General features: G+C 47.8%; 1 protein-coding gene across 3 annotated transcripts; it reads right to left on the bottom strand.

Moving 5' to 3' along the window:
* Positions 1–4,894: 4,894 nt before the first annotated feature.
* On the bottom strand, positions 4,895–11,843 carry LOC131926091 (glutathione S-transferase theta-4). Of its 3 annotated transcripts, none has more exons than XM_059281392.1 (6): positions 11,616–11,843; positions 10,118–10,205; positions 7,755–7,905; positions 6,704–6,880; positions 6,179–6,320; positions 5,103–5,213 (listed from the first exon to the last, which is right to left on the bottom strand). In XM_059281392.1, exons 1-5 carry the CDS (start codon positions 11,725–11,727, stop codon positions 6,192–6,194), a joined length of 657 nt encoding a protein of 218 aa, XP_059137375.1. In that variant the 5' UTR covers positions 11,728–11,843; the 3' UTR covers positions 5,103–5,213; positions 6,179–6,191. The 3 variants fall into 3 exon arrangements, with proteins under 3 accessions (XP_059137373.1, XP_059137375.1, XP_059137374.1); XM_059281391.1 differs by lacking the exon at positions 5,103–5,213 and adding an exon at positions 5,304–5,469; XM_059281390.1 differs by lacking the exon at positions 6,179–6,320 and having other exon boundaries at positions 4,895–5,213.
* Positions 11,844–18,033: the final 6,190 nt, after the last annotated feature.

The following is an 18,033-nucleotide window of genomic DNA, read 5'->3' as shown; positions in this document are numbered from 1 at the left end:
CAAAAAAAAAAAAAAAAAATTGAGTTCTTATTAATGGGCAGACCAAACGTGGGCTCACAGCTACGGAAAGTCACATGCCCAAGCTCAGAGGTACACTGTTTTTAAAGACAAAATGATAATTACGTGAGCGCCTAAAGCTGGGCACATTAGTGGGGGATTTGGAGTTGCCTAGTAACATCTGCTTTCCTTGCAAGGCTCAGTGGTGTCTTCCAGACACTACATAACATGCTCGGACCATGGTCAAGGTTATGGACCATCCCAGAAGCATCACCAAGGTGAATGTGGATGTTGAGGTTGGATGACTGAGAAGTGACCAGGTAGGTACAAAATAACCTTGCTCAGGGCTTTAGGGTTGGAGTCTGAGAATCTAATCTGCTCATCTCTGCACCAATCACTAATTCAACTGCTCTTACAGTGGCCAGTCAGCTGGAGTAGTAAAAGACCACCGGATATAAAACAGCCAGCTCCAAAGTCCTAAATGTGGGGATGGACCATTCCCAGGAAGGGCTTAGATGGCTACAGCCTGTTCTAGTACCTGGACCTGCATCCGTTTGCAGGGTATGAGGAGACACTTTACAAACCATGGTGTACCGAAGGACGTTTTCCTCCTATGTTAGAATAGAATAGATAGAATATACACGTGTATTAAAAGAATTTCCTAAATCAGCTTACATCGAAATAGTAACCACAATTGTCTCATACCTGGCAGTCGCCTGGCCCTTGAAGCCTGATGCCTCAGCAGTGGGAGCAGTCCCACAGTGGCTGTCTGACACTGGAGAAGCTAACCCAGTAGTCCCTCAGTCCACCGGTCCCAACATGTAACCAAAAATTTTGAGGGTTCCTGGAGAGCCACTGGTCCTCAGTCAATGATAGAAGCCTGGAAATGCTGTTGGTGATATCATCTAAGGTTTCAGCATCAGCAGTAACCCCGTAAGTAAATCAATTAATTCAGCAAGAAGAGGGAAGGCAGAGCAAGCAAAGGAGAATGCTACCACGCCCTTTTAAATCTGGGTTGCGGGCCACAATTGGGGTGGGTCTTCCCACATCCACTGGGGTGATCAGGGCAGTTCTTCAAGTGAGACTTCTTACTCAGGTGATTCTAATTTGTGGGAAAATTGAAATTAAAACCAACCATCACGCCTCTGGTCTCCCAACTAAGGTAACTCATAACATTTTGTTGTTGTTTTGTTTTTGAGACAGGGTCTTACTGTGTAGCTCTGGCTGTCCTGGATCTCACTATGTAGACCAGCTTGGCCTCAAACTTACAGAGATCCACATGATTCTACCTCCCAAGTGCTGAGATAAAAGGTGTGCACCACTAAACCTGGCTCACTCATAATTTTTATATATGTTTATCTTTATTTTTCTTTATTGTGATCACAGCATTTAACACAAAATTACTGGGTTTTTGGGTGTATCACAATGTCCTGTGACAGATCCCTACAACTCACTCATCCCACAAAACTGAAACTTTGCACTCATTAAGCACTGCCCCTGGGGGGTGGTGTGTGTGGCTCAGTGGTTAGGGAAGCTAAATTGATCTTTCAGGGGACCGGAGTTGGGTTCCCAGCACCCACACCAGGTGGCTCATAACTACCTGTAATCCAGCTCCTGGGGATCTGACACCTTCTTCTGGACTCCGCAGGTTACCCACAACACACCTGTGCACATTCCCACAAACAAATGCACACAGAGACATATAATTAAAAACATTAACTTTCCCCATTCCTCAAGACATCAATAGATTCTATGAATGTGACCGTTTCAGACATATGTGGGGTCATATAGGATCTGTCCTTCCGCCGCTGCCCGATTCCCCAGAGCCATCTCTCCAGCCCCAGATCATGCCTTTTTAATGGATGTCTTTACAGCTATCCATTTTCTGCTTGTCTTTGCTTCTTCTGTGTTCCCTAAGTTTTGGTATGTTCTTTCATTTTATTTGTCTAAGGTATTAATTTCCCTGTGATTTCTTCTTTGGTCAGTGTCTGTGTTAAGAGCATTGTTTAAAATCCTACAGAATTGTAAACTTTCTGCTTTTCTTTCTGGTTTTTTTTTTTTTTTGTGTGTGTGTATGCACATGTGTGTTCACGTGCACATGCATGTATGTGTATAAAGGTCAACGTTGGGTGTCTTCTTCAAGCCCTCCCTCTTATTTTTTGAGACAGGCCTCTCTCACTGAATCTGAAGCTTGTCAGTTCAACCAGACTAGTTGACCAGGGAGCCCCATTGATCCTCCTGTCGCTGGCCCACAGCACAGCCCCGCCACACCCAGCTTCTGTGTTGGATGATGGGGATCTGAACCGAGGTTCTCATGTCTGCATGAGACCTGACCCCCATGTACACACACTGAGTCTTCCTTCTGTTACAACAAGTCTTCCTTCTGTTTCGGATTCCTTTATTTCATGTGTGTACATTCCCGTGTGTGTGTGTGTGTGTGTGTGTGTGTGAAGATCAGAGGGCAGCTTTTGAGAGTTGGTTCTCTCCTTCAACCCTGGGGGACTCAGGGATTGAATCTGGGTCATCAGGTTTGGCAGCAGGCTCCTTTATCTGCGGCACTAACCAAAGTTTTTCGGGTGCTTGACCCGAAGAACTTTCTCCCAGAGTCCCCAGAAGAATCTACAACCAGCTGGGAAATCTACTTATCTATGAATAAATCTACTTATCTGAGGGTATACCAATAAATCTACACACGGTGCTCTTTCAGCCCATCACTTTATTGTTCTGTGTAAGCTTCAACTCTGCCTTTGATCTCTCTACTGTTCTCTTTGTTCTGCCGCTTCTCCAAATCTACAACTTCTTTTCAGCTCTCATTCTTAGCTCCTCTCTTGCCTGACTCCTTACATTTCTCACAGGAGACTCCTTGAAATCCTGAGAAAAGTTTCAAAACCCTCAAGGTCATAGCACATTCCTAGAATAGATGATAAGGAGCAGAGCCATTACCATAGTAACACAAGGTTCCAAGGTCTCAGGACCAGAGGGAGGGGGCACAGTGCCCAGTGCCACAAACTCTGAGACATAGCTTTTTATCAGCAGACTTGGCAAGCAAAGAGTTGGCAGGCTTTTCTTGGGGTGTTTTGTGTTAGTAGCCTTGGTAGACACCTGTGACTCTGACCTTGTGCATAACTGTAAAGTTTTAAACTTATGATCTATTTACAAAGGCCTTTAGTCTAGTTTGAACTTGCTCTGAGGTAAAAATGAGCTAAATGTGTGCAGTTTATGTTAGACTGAGGAGAGATTATTATTTTGTGTGTTAGTCTGAGCAAAAGGAACAAAGCAGGCTTTAAGTGTCTACAGTCTCGTGGGACGATGGACCTGGCTATGAAGCATATCCTAGTATATTTTCCGTATATCAAAATTATACAGCTAAATGAAAAATCATCTTCCTGACCACCCACAGATATATGTGCCCATTAGACTGAGATGTAATCATGAGATTACATATATACATTTTATGAAAATGCATGGTGATGGGGAGATATTATAGCTGTAACTGCACGAATAGTTTACAACAAGAAACAGCCAATTCATTCAAAAGACAATAACTCCAACATTCCTTGAGTGATGACTTAGTCCTCTACCAGAACCTTTGGTTCTGATAGATTGACCTTTTGAACACTAGTTGTCCCCTACATGGCCTTTGGCTACCAGCAGCTCTCAATACTACACCATCCCACGGGCCCTGTTAATAATTTCTAATTTCATTCAATTTTTATTCAGAAAATACAGTTTTCATGACTCAATCTTCTTAAAGTTGAGACTTATTTATAATGAGTTTATATAGCGTCTGGTGATGAATATTCCACGTGACGTTGAGACAAGTATTTACTCCACTCTTGTGGGGAAAGTTCTAGTAAATCCACTCAGTTTTATCTCACTGTTTCTTCCTAGTCTTCTGTTTAGTTATTCTATTCTGTTGTTGAAAGGAGATATTGAAGTTGCTGACTATTATTAATGAAAATGGAATCATCTACAGTCTTTGACTTTCACATTCTTTTGTGTATGTGTTGTATGCACTTGTGGGTAGGTGCACCTTATGGAGCCCAGATGTTAATGTTGGAGTCTTACTCTTTTGCTTTTCCCCTTGTTTTTGAGCTAGCATCTTTCCTGTTGAACTTGGGGCTTGCCATTTCAGCTGGACTGGGTGTTTAGTGAGCTCTGGGAATGGTACTTGTACCTATTTTTTTGTGTGTGTGGATAGTAGAAATATGAATTAAGACAGTGTGGTGGTTTGAATATAATTGGCTCCCATAAGCTCATAGGGAGCGACACTATTAGGAGGTGTGGCTTTGTTGGAGTGAGTATGGCCTTGTTGGAGGAAGTGTGTCACTGTGGAGGTGGGCTTTGAGGTTTCCTATGCTCAAGATACAGCCCAGTGTCACAGACACTTCCTGTTGCCTTCTGATCAAGATGTGGCCAGCACAATGTCTATCTTCATGCTGCCACGTCCCATCATGATGATAATGGATTGAACCTCTGAAAATATAAGCAAGCAACCCCAGTTAAATGTTTTCATTTATAAGAGTTGCTGTGGTCACCAGGTGGTGGTGGCATACGCCTTTAATCCAGCACTCAGGAGGCAGAGGCAGGCGGATCTCTGTAAATTCAAGGTCAGCCTGGTCTACAGAGCGAGTTCCAGGACAGCCAGGGCTGTTACACAGAGAAACCCTGTCTCAAAAACTCAAAAGGAAAAAGAAAAAAAAGTTGCTGTGGCCATGGTGTCTCCTCCCAGCAATAGAAACCCTAACTAAGACAGACAGCAAGCACTTTACCCACTGGGCCATTTCCCCAGACTCTTATATTCTTTTTGGAATCCAAGATGACTTGTGACTACCACCTGCTCCCATACCAGGCTCCTTGCTGACACCAACTGTCCCCATAACAGCCATGGCAACTCTTCCAGTTTTTGGTTTTCATTTTTAATTGGGTAAAGGAACAGAGTGTTTCTTAGTGTCTTCCCTAAGAGAAGAGGCTCAGAAGGCTGAGACAGCCAGACCCTGCAGAATGAACTGCCTCCAGGGTCACTTATACTTCTGCAGATACTCAGATATCTTGACCTTGGTCATGGGGTTCAGTGTTGAACAGTCCCACTCCGGTAACTTCGACAGTCGTTCATGAGCCTCCCAGAAGAGGGAAGAACCAATGGCTAACTCCACCCGCATTCGCCATTCAGCAAGCTTGGAGGTGAGGAAGACGTTATAGTTACTCCCCATTGGCTATGGAGAAACAACAAAGAAGACATGATCAGCATAGGCACCAGCTGCACTTGGGTCTTCTAGAGCCTCAAGTGTTATCGGCACCTGCCTCTACAAAGAGGGAGTCATCTGCTGCCCTGGATGAGTTCTTCCTGTCGAGGTGTCAAAACCATTCAGTCTATATGAAACAGGCGTAGAGGATCCTGGTCCAAGATGGTAACTCCTGACTCAAGAATGGAGGTCAATTGTCCCCTTTCCCCCCATGTTGGGCCTCCTCCTGTGATCAGGACAAGGGCAATAAGAGGATGCTTATTATGCAGTTAGCTTAGCAGTTTAGCTGCCTCATGAAGAAATATGCACGCAGGGCGGTAGTGGCACACACCTTTAATTCCAGCACTTAGGAGGCAGAGGCAGGCAGATCTCTGTGAGTTCGAGGACAGCCTGCTTGGTGCAGGTCAGAATGGGTTTCCTCATGCTGTTTATTCTACACTACACCTTGGCCAAGGACTAAAGTCACCACTTTGCATACTGGCCGGAAACTATGATGGCCTCTCAAGACACTGGCCAATGGGCTGGTCACGTGGCTCAGTAGACAGAGTGCTTACATAGCATGCACAAAGTACTGGGCTCAACCTCCAGCACACCCCAAACCAGGCATTGTGTTATACACCTCTAATTCCCACACTGGAGGGGTGGTGGCAAGAGCGTATCAAAAGTTGGACACATGAGACCCTATCCTAAAAAAAAAGAAAGAAGGAAAGAAAGAAAGAAAGAAAGAAAGAAAGAAAGAAAGAAAGAAAGAAAGAAAGAAAGAAAGAAAGAAGAAAGGAAGGGAGAGGGGGGAGAGAGAGGGAGAGAAAGGAAGAAAGAAAGAAAGAAAGAAAGAAAGAAAGAAAGAAAGAAAGAAAGAAAGAAAGGAAGGAAGGAAGAGAGAGAAAGAAAGAAAAGGACGTTGGAAGTGTCTAAATTGGCTATCCTGCACACACCTGCTAGCTCACATCAACTGAGCACACATGTAAAACACATGAAAAGCCTGCATTCTTCCAGGTTTGCCTCCAATGCACAGTAGTGTCCACTGCTCAGACCCAGGGTTGGGAGAGCTGTCTCAATGTTGTTGTCTCTGGAGCTCTGGAAAAGAGACACCAGGAATCTCTGCATACTTCCTGGAGAGTCCAGCGGGAGGAGTGGGCATCTGGGATGTTAGCTGGTATACCATGGTTTTTCTCTGCATCCCTGGTGATCTTAGCTGGTATACCATGGGTTTCTCTATGGCTCTCCCACTGGCTCCTCCACATGCCATGGAATCTTACCAAGTTCCGTGATCATGATACTCCCTGATTCAAAACCTCTGGGTTCTTTCCTGTCACTTCCAGGGGGGTCCAGGCACCCAGACCTGGCTCCCACAACCCTCAGGGTGGTCACGCCTGCCTCTCTTGGTCTATCCTCAGACTCTGGTCCTTAGTCACAGAAACATCTTCCCTCCTCCCAGACTTGCCCCCACACCCCCATACCTGCATCATCTCCACCAGGGCCACCAGGTCAGCCAGGGAGATGGTGTCTCCTGTGATGAACATCTTGTCCTGCAGAAACTTCTCCTCAAATTGCTGTAGGTTTTTCTTCACCTCATTCACTATCTGGTCCACCTTCTCAGCAGGAACCGTCTCACCGGTGATCAATGGGATTAGCAACTGGGCAGGGAGGGAAGAGGACAGATATAGAGGCAGGACTCCAGCCCCATCCCCCTGCCAAGCTTCTGGATCCCTGTCTGTTAAATAGAGCTTGGACAGTCCCAAGGATGTCAAGTAATTTCACCTTTTGGGCCATTCTCAAGTGGCAGTTAGCAAGGGCCATGTGTTCAGATGGATTTGGAGGCCTGGATGACAGTGAGTCCTGTGGTTTGAGTGTGTCTCACTCACCAAAGGTTGATGTGTTGGGAATCCAGTCCTTGTGGTGAAATGACATGGCTGGAATCTTTAAAACATGGAGTCTAACTGGGGGCACTGCCTCCAGAAGGGATTGAGGTGGATGCAGTTAGTGGTACGTTAGAAAGAGAGCGAGCCGACACTAAAGAGCGAGAGTGGTGCCCCGCCCTAGCTCTGGCTTCCTGTCTTAGCAGGCCACCTGGCTTGCATTTGATTCTACTTTGATAGCATCTGCTATGAGGCCCTCTCTGGAGCCGGTGCCATGCTGGTTAGACTTCTTGTTTCCAAAACTGTGAGCAAATAACCCTCTTTTCTTCATAAGTTACCCAGCCTGGAGCATTTTATTACAGTAATGGAAAGTGGACTGAAAACACAAGCAGAGAATTGGAAGTAGTGTGCTGGTTGTCACTTTGAGTTTACGGATATTCTCTAATTGAGAACGAAGTTTCCAGAGTCCTGTCTTAGTCCCTTCTAGTTGCCCTTTGCCTTTGTCCAATTGTCTCCTACTTAACAGCTCATCCCACACTCTCAGTAGGCATGATCAAGGAAAAAGAGGCTCAGGCACCAGGACCAGGACTGGACTTCAGGCTCTCAGACTGTTTTGTTCTCCTGTTCCTGAGCCCCAGGCTTGGCTGCTCACCTTGATCCACAGTATCTTGTTCATGGGCAGCTGAATGGCTGTATGCTGCCAGGCCATGAACTCATCCACACGGGCGCGCATGTGCAGGTCTGGCGGGTACCAGTGGGAAGGTGCGCTGTACTTGCGGCATAGATAGAAGAGGATGGCCACACTACAGAGAGGGCAAGACAGGGGCACTGGCTGTACCTTCCTGTACCACCCCAGCATGGCCTGTGGCCATAGGCAGGCCCTGGGTGTTAAGTTCCTGCAGGGGAAGGGGGAACCCGAAGGGCTCCGGGAAGCCTACCCCAAGCTGTCATGTCATAATCAGCAAGACGCGGAAGGCCTGAAGGGTACTCAAGAGTTGATGAATAGTATATGAAAGGGCAATGCTGACAGGGAGCACGGAACGGAGGAGATTCCAGAGGGAATGGGGAACATCTGGAGAGGTTTGGGTGGAGATGTGGCTGGAGGGATGACTTGGGTGATGGGAGAGGAGGACTGCCAGAGATACTGCGGGGATGACTTTGGACTTAATTATTTTTTAACTAATTTAGTTTTTGTGTAGGAGTGTTTTGCCTGTGTGTACGTCTGTGAACCTCTGTGTGTCGGGAGCCCTCACAGGCTGGAAGAAGTTTGATCCCCCAAAACTAGAGTTACACACTCTATGAAACACTCACATGTGACTGCTGGGAGCCTGAGTCCTTTGGAAGACCAGCTAGTGCTATGAGCTGTGGGCCCATCACTCCAGCCCCTAGACTTATAATCTTTAAGGTTTTGATGGATGAGGTCAAATAAATCCCAGGGAAGCCAAGATGGAGGCCCACGAAATAACCCATCAAGAGGTATTGGTCTCTTGGGATGGGGTGGTGACCAAGGGATTCAGGAGAGAGGTTAGACCTGAGCCATGCTTTGCAGGGAGGGATCATGGCCCAGGCTTGCTAAATGATGTTAGTGTGTGTAGGAAATGCCACGGGACAGAAGAGCAGGTGTTCATCGTCAACAACAAGCACACAAAGAGGCCAGTCAAAAACAAACCACAGTGAAATAAAACCACAGGGGTTGAAAAGGTTTGCGAGTTCCACTAAAGCTCAGATTGGCATTGAATTCCCACCAGCTAAGGGTGGTGGGGTCAAGAGGGCAGGTGGGTTCACGCATGGCTAAAATGATTAATAGATTACCAGGTTGGCACAAGTGGCTGTTATTAACTCTCCCCACCCCCACCCCCGCAGGCCCCTGGTTCACTTGCTTGCTCACCATGTTGTAATCTCTGTGTTGCTAAGAACGAAAGGGAAGGGCAGGTGCTCAGCAGGTACCAGTCCCACTCTCGTGGGCTTTGCAGCCCCTAGACCATGAGCTGAAAGTCAGCTCTTTATAATCACCCACACTGCCATACTCAGTCACAGCAATTCAAAACGGACTAGGACAGGGAACACAGACAAAGAAGGACTTAAGGGGGGACTGGAGAGGAGGCTCAGTGGTTAGGAGCACTTGTTGCTCTCCCAGAGGACCCTGGGCTGGTTCCTAGCACCCACATGGTGACTCAGAACCATCTATAACTCGAGTCCCAAGAGATTTGGTGAGCTCTTCTGGTCTCCCAGGCACCAGGCATGCACACGGTGCACGTGCATACATGTAGGAAAAATACTCAAGTATGTAAATATGGGAGGAGGAGAAAGAAAGAGAGAAGAATGGGGGGGGGAGAGGGGAGAGGGAGAGAGAGAGAGAGAGAGAGAGAGAGAGAGAGAGAGAGAGAGAGAGAGAGAGAGAACCAAGAAAATACTTATGAGAAAATCAGGAACTTGAATATGAGCTGCCTAAGGATAAAAATCTGGGAAGGGTTGATAATATTACTCATGGTCATAATGGTATTGGGTGATGTACGTTTTAGAATTTTCATTTCTTAGTGGAGTGTTTCTAAGCATTCATGGGTAAAGTAAAGTGATGTCTGGAAGGAGGAGGCAGAGAGTGAGGTGTAGACAAGGTACAGTGGATAGCTGTAGAAGCTAGGAGATGGATGTGTGGGGTTTGTTGAACTCTTTGTTATTATTCATTCTCCTTCTGTGTGTGTGTGTGTGTGTGTGTGTGTGTGTGTGTGTGTGTGTGTGTGTGTGTGTAAAATTTTCTGTAGCTTAAAAATAAATAAATAGGCCAGGACTGGTGATGTACACCTTTAATCCTAGTACTCAGGTTATAGAGACAGATGGATCTCTTTGAGTTTGAGGCCAGCCTTGTCTAGGTAGTAAGTTCTAGGCCAGCCAAGGTTACATAGAGAGACCTTGCCTTGTCTCAGTCAATAAACAAACAAATAAATGAATAAATGCTGCCAGGTCTGATCCCATTGCATCTCCCAGGAGGGGCAGAGATGGTGGCAGTGCCCTTACCTTTCAGATAAGACGAACTTCCCGTCTCTGAGGCCGGGAAGCTTCCTCAGGGGGTTGATCTCGATGTATTCCTTGCTATGGTGATGACCTGAGGGGGCAGGGAGGGTCTGGGGCTTTGGGGACCCCAGGGAAAAGAGAACTTGGGCTTCTAGAGACAAAGGGGAGAAACTGAGGCCTCAAGTATCACATGGCTTGCCCCAGGTCACAGAGGAAAGGAGAGATATCACAGGGGCCAGGATTAAGAAAGATCCCTCCTCCCAGATTCTCACAGCCCAGCTCTTGTAACCCCCCTGTCCTAGGGATCAAGACAGCCCTTTGGTTCCCAGAAGTTAGAAGTTCAGCCTTCACCCGAAGCCTGGAGCCACAGCCCATGAATCCACTTCAGCTCTAGGGACCTAAATGCCACCGTTAGTCTTATCTCCTCTCGATCACTCTTGTCTCCCCTTTGAAGGGATTGGGCAGCTGAATCTTGCAGGTTGGGGAACCCTGCAAATGCACCCAAGGTCCCTGGATATCTACAAAGAACTCCAGAGGAAGCAGAAATACTAACCCCTCCTGACCAACCGTTTGCAAGTGAAAACCCTTCTGGGACTCCCCCAGACCTCAGCCATTTCTGCAGTTCTCACATTATTGCTAAGTCTCTTCGAGCTGAATTTTAGAGACTCCTCAATGTCTTGGATCCCGATCCACTAATCCTCACGTGGGGTGCGGGGGTCTGTGCAACATTAAGTACATTTGTTTTTCATAGTTCTTTCTTCGTTCTCCTTCTTTCCTCTTCTTATTTGTGTGTACGTGTGCCTGTGTACATGCATGAGCTGGGGATCAAACCCAGGGTTTTGCTTGTGGCATGCTAGGCAAGTACTTTATCACTGTGCCACAATCTTAATCCCAGAGTAGGTTTGAACACTGGGAGAGGTGAACACAGACTGGGGGAGGGTGGGCACAGACTGGCGGAGGGTGGGCACAGACTGGGGGAGGGTGGGCACAGACTGGGGGAGGGTGGGCACAGACTGAGGGAGGGTGGTCACAGACTGGGGGAGGGTGGGCACAGACTGGGGGAGGATGGGCACAGACTGGGGGAGGGTGGGCAACAGACTGGGGGAGGATGGGCACAGACTGGGGGAGGGTGGGCACAGACTGAGTAACATAAGCACTGTCACATGGTAGTGGGTCTGTGTCCTGCACCAGCCAGGTTGGTGGGTGCTACAGATGACAAGATGTGAAACTTCCAAAGGTGATGGCAGAAGCTCTGGCTGAGAGTCGGAGGCTCTCCTGGCATCCCTCCTTCCTTTACCCCCCAAAATCCTATTCACCCCAACAGGGAGCTTGTCATCCATGGTGACCAGTGAAGGTAGGCTAGATAGCGACGTGGCCTGAGCACCCTGACATCTGTTTCACCTCTGCTTCCCTTGCTGACCTTTGACCCTCAGAAACACTCTTCACCGGGTGCCCTGCCACCACCTCAGGACCCGGCTTCCTGGCAACCCCGAGGACTGACCTTTTAGTAGATCCACAAATTGGAAGTCAAAGGGGATGCCATTCTTCCTGGCAAAGATGTAGACGGCGCGGCAAGGAGCCGACAGCAAGTCCATGTAGAGCTCCAGGACCATGCTGAGATGCTTGCTGAGCCCCACAGGCCGCAGCAGGTGGACCACACCCGGGCTCCTGCCTAGCCTGCACTCCTAGCTCTAGCCCTTCTCCCCGCTGAGCTGAGGACCCTGCGTTCTAGAACTCACTTCCCTTGAGGCCAGGGGGCCTGGAATTCTCACAATAGCAAAGATTCTGAGGGGACTTAGGGCTGTCGAGAGAGGCCCTGCCAGAGGGCTGGGACAGGCTCCTACTGAGCATGTGCTCTGTGGCTCAGCCTCACAGGCATCTGTCTGAGAAGGGCTCATGTATGAGCATCCCCAGGGCTAGGCCTTCTCTGCAGAAGAGGACAGAAAGGAGCTTTTCAGGTCCGGGATGAGAAAAAGACAAGGACTGAGTTTGCATGGCCTGAACTAAAGACTGGGGTATCCACGGGTAAATCTCCTCTGATATGTGATTGGGAAAGGATTCGGAAGAGGTAGGGGCTACATCTTGGATTTTGAATGACCTCTGAAGGCCTTGCATTGAAGGTGTATTCCCTGTGGTGGTAGTGGGACCTTTAAAAGGTAGAGCCCGTAGAGATGGTGATAGAGCCCCGTGGTAGAGTAGTTAGGTTGTAGAAAGCCCAGGGTCCATCCTAGTGTAAAGGTAATAAAGAAAGATGAGTCCTGATAGGAGACATTGGCTCACTGATGACATTTTCTTCAAAGAGTGGAAGGTGTTGGCTCACTGGAGGACATATCCTTGAAGGGGACTGTAGAATGGTAGTCTCCTCTTTCTTCTTTTTCTTCCTGGTCATGAGGTCAACAGTTCTCTCTGCCACATGCACTCCCCACCATTTCTAACACACACACCTCTGCCCCCCAGAGACTTGAAAGCAATATGTCCACCCAGTCATGACTCAAGCTCTTTAAAATCTTAAGCCAAAATAACCTATTTTCCCTTTAAAATTTTTTAGGGGCTGGAGAGATGGCCTGGTAGTTAAAAGCATTAGCTGCTCTTCCAGGGGAGCTGGGTTCCATTCCCAGCACCCACAGGAAGGCTCATGACTGACGATCTGTAACTCCAGTTCCAGAATGTCTAATGCCCTCTTCTGGCCTCTACAGGCACCAGGCATGCATATGCACAGACATACATGCAGGCAAAACACATAAAATAAAATGTTTTTTTTTCTTATTTATTTTTATTTTGAAATTATGTATATGTGGGGGGGGAGGTATAAACATGTATGAGTGAAGATGCCCATGGAATTCAGAAGAGGGCATAGGATCTCCTGGAGCTGGAGTTACAGGTGGTTGGGAGCTGCCCGACATGGGTGCGAGGAACTGAACCCTGTTCCCCTGCAAGAGCAGTACATACCCTTAAGTGCTGAGCCATCTCTCCAGCTCCCCTTTCTTCTTTATAAGTAAACTGTATAGGGCATTTTGTTATAGTGATGGAAAGCTAACACACTGGATGAGTTCAGGGCACAAAGGGGCAACATTGAGGGGGCTCAGAGTGTGGCCCACCAGACTGTACCATGCATGAGCCCAGAAACTCCCTGGCTTTGAATAAAGAAACATAGATCACACTGTGTGCATCTGGCAGCTGTGGAAGAAGGTCACTAGAGATGCATGATGCTGTCACAGTGTGGCTTTAGACTTTATGGTTATATTAGTTAATTTCCTCTTTGCTGCAGTAAAATACTTGGCCAGATAAGATAGGGAAGGAGAGATTTATTTAGTCTCATAGTCTTATGATGATATTTTATTTGTGCTGAAATGTGATTTTATTTGTATGTTAATAAATAAAGTTGCCCGGGGGTCAGAGCTAATAGCATGCCATAGCAGAAGCCAGGTGGTGGTGGCACACACCTTTAATCCGATCACATGGCAGGCAGAATCTGTGTATTCAAGGACATAGCCAGCTTGGAGACACATGCCTTTAATCTCAATACCAACCATAGAGACCTGGAGGTCTATATAGACAGGCAGTGAAAAGGAGGTCATGTGGTTGGGTTTACAACCAATGAGAAGGCAGAACAGAAAGTCAATAAAAAGACAGACATACAGGAAGTAGGTCTCTTTCTCAGGGGAAGGATGGCAGTGGCAGCGAGTGATAAGAAGGCAGTTTTAATCTCAGCTCTTAGCTACTGCTCTGACCTCTTGGGCTTTTAACTCTGCATTTGGCTCTGTGTTTCTTATTTAATAAGACCATTACATCTACACAGTCTATCATGGTGGGAAGTCCTAGTACGGGAAGGGTCTTGAGGCAGCTGGTCACATTGCTTCTGGGGTCAGGAACAAGAGAGTGGTGAATGCAGCCACTTAGTCACATTTATTTTCTTGCTGTCTGGGACCCAAGCACCAAGAATGGTGCTACTCACTTTAAGGTGGGTCTTCCCACTTCAATGAACCCAATCAAGACAATCCCTCGCTGGCATGGCCAGAGACATGTCTCCTAGGTGACTCTAGATCTTGTCAGGTTGACAATGACAATGATCTTGGAAGATACCCTGTCCTTCTAGGGCTGGCTTCCACAGGGTAATTCGAGACTGAGGATCAAGAGATAGCTCAGAGCGTGTTTGCATAACAGACAGTCTCATGCAGGGCAGAAAGCAAGCTCCTTCCCCTTCAATGAACTCCTCCCAAAGCTGCTGTGCCATCTTCTATGCCAGTGGACAGTTGTGCCAAGCCTTATGGGTTCCCTGAGTGTTAGCTGGAGTTTTCTCCAGTCCCACCCAGGCCTGCCACGGCCCAGACTTATATTACTTATAAACTGTATGGCCATGGCAGGCTTCTTGCTATCTAGTTCTTATATCTTAAATTAACCCATTTCTATTCATCTATAGGTTGCCATGTGGCTCGTGGCTTACCAGTACTTTACATCTTACTTCTCATGGCGGCGGCGGTGGCAGCTGGCAGCATCTCCTGACTCAGCCTTCCACTTCCCAGCATTCTCCTCTCTGCTTATCCCACCTGTACTATACTTCCTGCCTGGCTACTGGCCAATCAGCATTTTATTTATCAGTCAATCATAGCAACACATTCACAGCATACAGAAAGACATCCCCAGCACCTGGGGCTACAGTATGAACTTGTGGACCTCCTGGACTGCTTCAGCTTCCAGCATCACTTTCACACGGACCTAACAGCTAACTGAGGTCAAGTTTTGGAGAGGCTATATAGCCCATGGCTGCTGGCAGGCAGGTATGAAGGCCTCTCTTACATTGGTTCCATGAGCATCATCATACCTACCAGGGAGACCTACCCAGTAGCCAGGAAGGTCCTAGCCACGGACCTAGTTGCTGCAGGTCGGAGTCAGTCTTCTCAAAGCAACTGGACCTGAGCATCACCCAAGACTTCCTCAGTGGGAGGGGCAGAAGACCCTGGGCCAGGAGAACAGCTCATCTAGGGTCCTCATAAGTCTCTTTGACCTCCTCTGCCTGTCTTCCTTGCTACCAACAAATTAGTGATGCCCACTGGGGCTCAATGTTTAGAAGGCTTCTGAGGATGCCTGGAGGAAAGAGTGCTGTGATAGATTGATGATGTCTGTTCAGGGCAATGGATTCTTGGAGGAAAGAGTGCAGTGATGGATTAATGATGTCTGTTCAGGGCAATGGAAAGGAGGCACTATATATATATATATACTGGTACCTTCTATCACTGGCAGTCCTGGCTCCTGCCCCAGTCTGCAGGATAGAGTTGAGGAGGCTTCCTTTGTACAAGTGGATATTGTTGGCAGGCAACATGGTGGTGACATTCTGTATTCCAAGTGTTCATTAATGCGTTAGGCACAGCTTGTAGATCAAGTAGCGCCATACCACTGCCTGGAACTTGTGGCCTAGGTGCAGAAAGATGGCTGTGCTATGACCAGGTATAGCAGCTATTTTTCTTGTTCTGTTTGTTTTTGAGACAGGGTCTCACTCTGTGGCACTGGCTGGCCTGGAACTTCCTATGTAGACCAGATTGTCCTCAGATTCCCAGAGATCCACCTGCCTCTGCCTCTCCACCCCACCAAGTCTGGGACTATAAGCATGTGCTGCCACCTGCCATAGTTATTATTTTTTTTTCTGTTGATTGTGGCAAAATGCCTGACCAAAGCATATTAAAGAAGGAGGAGTTAATTCTGGCTCACAGGCTGAGAGCAAAGGCCATCAAAATGGAGAAGGCATGGAGGCAAGGCAGCAGGAATATGACCTGTTGGTCTCATATCCACAGCCAGGGAGCAGAGCCAAATTCTCACATTCTTCTTTACCCACCGTCCTGGACCCTACCCAATGAGATTAAGCCACCTGTATTTAGGAAATCCCTTCACAGACTCACTCATAACTGTGTCTCCTAAATGATTCTAAATCCAGTCAAGTTTACAATCCAGATTGACCATCAAGGGCTGGAGAGATGGCTCAGAGGTTAAAAGCACTGGCTGCTCTTACAGAGGTCCTGAGTTCAATTCCCAGCAACTACATGGTGGTTCACAACCATCTATAATGACATCTGGTGCCCTCTTCTAGCATGCAGGCAGAACACTGTATACATAATAAATAAATGAATCTAGGGGGAGAAAAAAATTTTGGGGAAAAAAAAAGATGAACCTCCAAACAGAAAGGGAGTTGGGAATCTTTTTCCCACACTACGGGGGCTGAGTTGATCTTTTGCTCACATCCAAACATTTAACCGGTTTCTCCACAGCTCTGCCTTCGGGGGAGGGACACCAATACTGTATTCTGTCTGTGCAACATCTTTATAGCTGCACCTCCACCCTTCCCGCAACATCTTACTGCCAGTAAATGTTCCCTTCTACTCTTCCCCGGGCCCCAGATTTCACCCTTTCCACCTGCAGCAGCCGTGGTCTGCCCTCTAGCTGGGCCTCATTCTTTCCAGTTAGTATCCTCATTCCACATGAGGGAAGCAGCCCTGCCCTGTGGACTGGCACCATGGGAATCTCGGATGTTCAAGACGGGTCGCATTGCCCCTCCCTCCTTCAATAAACGGCATTCGGCATTCTGCTGAGGCGAATGACCGGCTGTCTCTTGTCTCTGATTTTTGATCCACAGCCCCTCACTCGGACACGGTAAACTGTGGTGGTAGTGTGGGCGTTACCGCTACAATGCAGTACACTCTCAGCGTGCTCATGGTCACGCTCCCCGGGCCTGTTTTGGCCTGGGCACTTCTGTTGTGGTGTGGAGGGCTGGGCTGTGGGCAGGGTCTCTGTAGACCTGGAGGACAGCTCATGGATACAAAGGAAGCCAGGGTTTGGCACCCATACTGGAACATGCTGACTGAGTAGGGGTTGGCCACAAGCTAGTCACCTAGGCTTTCCCGGGCTTCTAGCCAAGACCTCCCAGGAAGCTGGCAGGACCCCATTCTGAAACCTGAGGATGTGAGATTAATCCTTTGCCCCATACCTTCTTGCCCTATGAAAAGGGACTGCAATGCCTTCCCCATGGTTTTCACAGGATCTGAAGCATGCCGGTGGGTAGGACTTTGGGAGATGGACTTCCCACCCCAACACACACACACACACACACACACACACACACACACACACACACACATTCACATTGTGTGGAGATGACATCATCCACAGTGTCAGGAACAGCTCAGGACTTGACTGGGTGAGTGAAGACTCCCCCCCCCCACACACACACACATATACACACACACACATACACCTTTTGTCACTCTGACAGTGTCAAGCAAGGTCACCATACTGGCTAGTTTTATGTCAACTTGACACAAGCTAGAGTCATTAGAGGAGGGAGCCTCAATTGAGAAAATGCCTCTGTAAGATCAGGCTATAGGCAAGCCTACAGGGCATTTTCTTAAGTAGTGATTGATGTAGGAGGGCCCAGCCCATTATGGGTCATGCCATCCCTGGGCTGGGTTCTATAAGAAAGCAGGCTGAGCAAGCCAGGAAAAGCAAATCAGTAAACAGCACTCTTCCATGGTCTCTGCATTAGCTCCTGTCTCCAGGTCCCTGCCCCGTTTGAGCTCCTGTCCTGACTTCCTTTGATGATGAACTGTGATGTGGAAGTGTAAGCTGAATAAACCCTTTCCTCCCCAATTTCTTTTTTGGTCATAGTGTTTCATCACAGCAATAGAAACCCTAACTAAGACAGTCACGGTGACCAAGTCACAGGATTGTGGCTACTGCCCCTGGAATGAAAATCCAGGATCCAGGTGTAGGGCTGAAACTTTTCAAGGCCCTTGGTTCTCCAAGGATAGACTCTGCTCCGGAAGCCATGGGGAACACAATCAACTGGCTGTTCCACAGTAGAGAAGGAAGGCCTGGGCTCAGAGCCAGAGTTGGCCCTGAGCCCAGGCAAACAGAATCTGCCTCGTGAAAGC

This window comes from Peromyscus eremicus, chromosome 16_21, assembly GCF_949786415.1.
Source record: "Peromyscus eremicus chromosome 16_21, PerEre_H2_v1, whole genome shotgun sequence".
NCBI classification, from domain to species: Eukaryota; Metazoa; Chordata; class Mammalia; order Rodentia; family Cricetidae; genus Peromyscus; species Peromyscus eremicus.
This window is presented reverse-complemented; position numbering and strand designations above follow the sequence as displayed.